Below are 1,584 nucleotides of genomic sequence, written 5' to 3'. Positions count from 1 at the left end.
AAAAATAGCTTCTCTATTATTATAAGTAGAATTCCGAGTGCATATGCGTGTCGAAAAAAACTATTAAGATTTACACATGTGCAAATATAACAATCAAACTAAACAAATACCAATACAAATTATTTCTTTTTAAAATGAAATATTTTCGAATTTCATCAATATTTTTTATAATATTTCTAGCTTTTGAACGTAATTTATTTATGCCTGACATATTTTACAAAAATGAATATATAAACACATGACTGACAAATATTTTGAAATATAAAATATAAAAAAATGATAAATAATATTAATAAAACGGATAAATACTATAAGATTTGTATTATATTCCGGTTCAAAATCAAGAATCATTTTAGTTGGTTTTCATACTAAATATATGATTCAAATTCCAAAATTTGAAAACTCAAAAAAGTGTATCAAACTCGAAACTATCATTCAAATATATTATGCAGCTTTAAAACCTCTTCCTCCTCTTCAGGACTATAGTCATTTTCTATGTTATATTTTTGGCGAATCATTTGTTGGTCTTTACATGCTGCAATGTCCTCAGCCACAATCTGGTATGATAAATCAAGAAGACTCTGAATGTGAAGGAAATTTGCTGCCTGCACAGAACAATTTTTGAATAAATCATGTGAGGAGAAAAAAGCAGCAAATAACGCAGCTAAGGTTTAAGAGAGCAATGCTTTTTGTTTTTCATGACAACCAGTAAAACAATGAAACATACGATCATCAACTGGAAGAGAGTGTCTTTATCATCAGCTACCAACTCCCTAACCCGTTTCTTCAAATCCGCAGTTGGTTCGCTTGTATCCGACTTTTGGGCTTCAACATGGTATTTGCCGTATTCGATAATAAGATTAAAAATTCTACTGGAAACATTTGCCAATTTGATGGGAGCTGTCTCACTACCTGTATCCTCTGTATCCTTTAACATATTACTTAAGGTTTGCGATATCATGGCCACTTTCATATCTACTTTGAATACTTGACCGTCGGAACTGCTTAAAATCACCTTGCCTTCCATTGACACCGAAATTAGGGAAAAAAAACTAAATAAAACTGAGAGGATAGAAAATTCAGCAAAGGTAATACAAAATATAAAAGTGATATGATTTAATACATTGCGATGATCAGTCTTAGAGGGTCCGTATTTAAAGAGTTCTTACTAGTATTTGAAACGCCAAAAGGCATAAATGATCAATGGATGCGTCGATAGGTAAATTTAAAACTTAAATTTTGTTTATAGAATATATAATTGACATCTTCCTAAACCCGCATACGGTTTTACGTTAGTTGTTAAAGCAAATGTTATCGAAAATTTCTATTATACACTTGAAAGAATTTTGCCGTTAAACGGTTGAGCGAAATACAAAACACTGCTAAAAGAAGTAACAAGATGTTGGGGGCGCTAGGAAGATATAAATGAGAGTCGAGGAGTGCCCAGATCCATTGTTCTGTTTTGTTTTATTGGAGTTACAAAGTGTGCTCACATATGATCTTTGGGTTTCTCTCCATTTCATTAACAGCTAGCGTGATTTCTTTTTCAAATATTTGACAATCAGTTTATATGCCAACTCATCT

General features: G+C 31.4%; 1 protein-coding gene across 1 annotated transcript; it reads right to left on the bottom strand.

Moving 5' to 3' along the window:
• Positions 1-431: 431 nt before the first annotated feature.
• Positions 432-1,027, bottom strand: LOC131054506 (SKP1-like protein 1B). Its single transcript, XM_057989036.2, has 2 exons — positions 728-1,027; positions 432-605 (listed from the first exon to the last, which is right to left on the bottom strand). Exons 1-2 carry the CDS (start codon positions 1,025-1,027, stop codon positions 432-434), a joined length of 474 nt encoding a protein of 157 aa, XP_057845019.2.
• Positions 1,028-1,584: the final 557 nt, after the last annotated feature.

Source organism: Cryptomeria japonica, chromosome 7, assembly GCF_030272615.1.
Source record: "Cryptomeria japonica chromosome 7, Sugi_1.0, whole genome shotgun sequence".
NCBI lineage: Eukaryota > Viridiplantae > Streptophyta > Pinopsida > Cupressales > Cupressaceae > Cryptomeria > Cryptomeria japonica.
This window is presented reverse-complemented; position numbering and strand designations above follow the sequence as displayed.

What these genes read in the sequence shown, in the direction of transcription:
- LOC131054506 (XM_057989036.2), bottom strand. Translation starts at nt 1,027, where the DNA reads ATGGAAGGCAAGGTGATTTTAAGCAGTTCCGACGGTCAAGTATTCAAA. An exon ending in CTCTCTTCCAGTTGATGATC is followed by an intron (nt 606 to 727) that starts GTATGTTTCATT and finishes TGTTCTGTGCAG; the next exon opens with GCAGCAAATTTCCTTCACAT.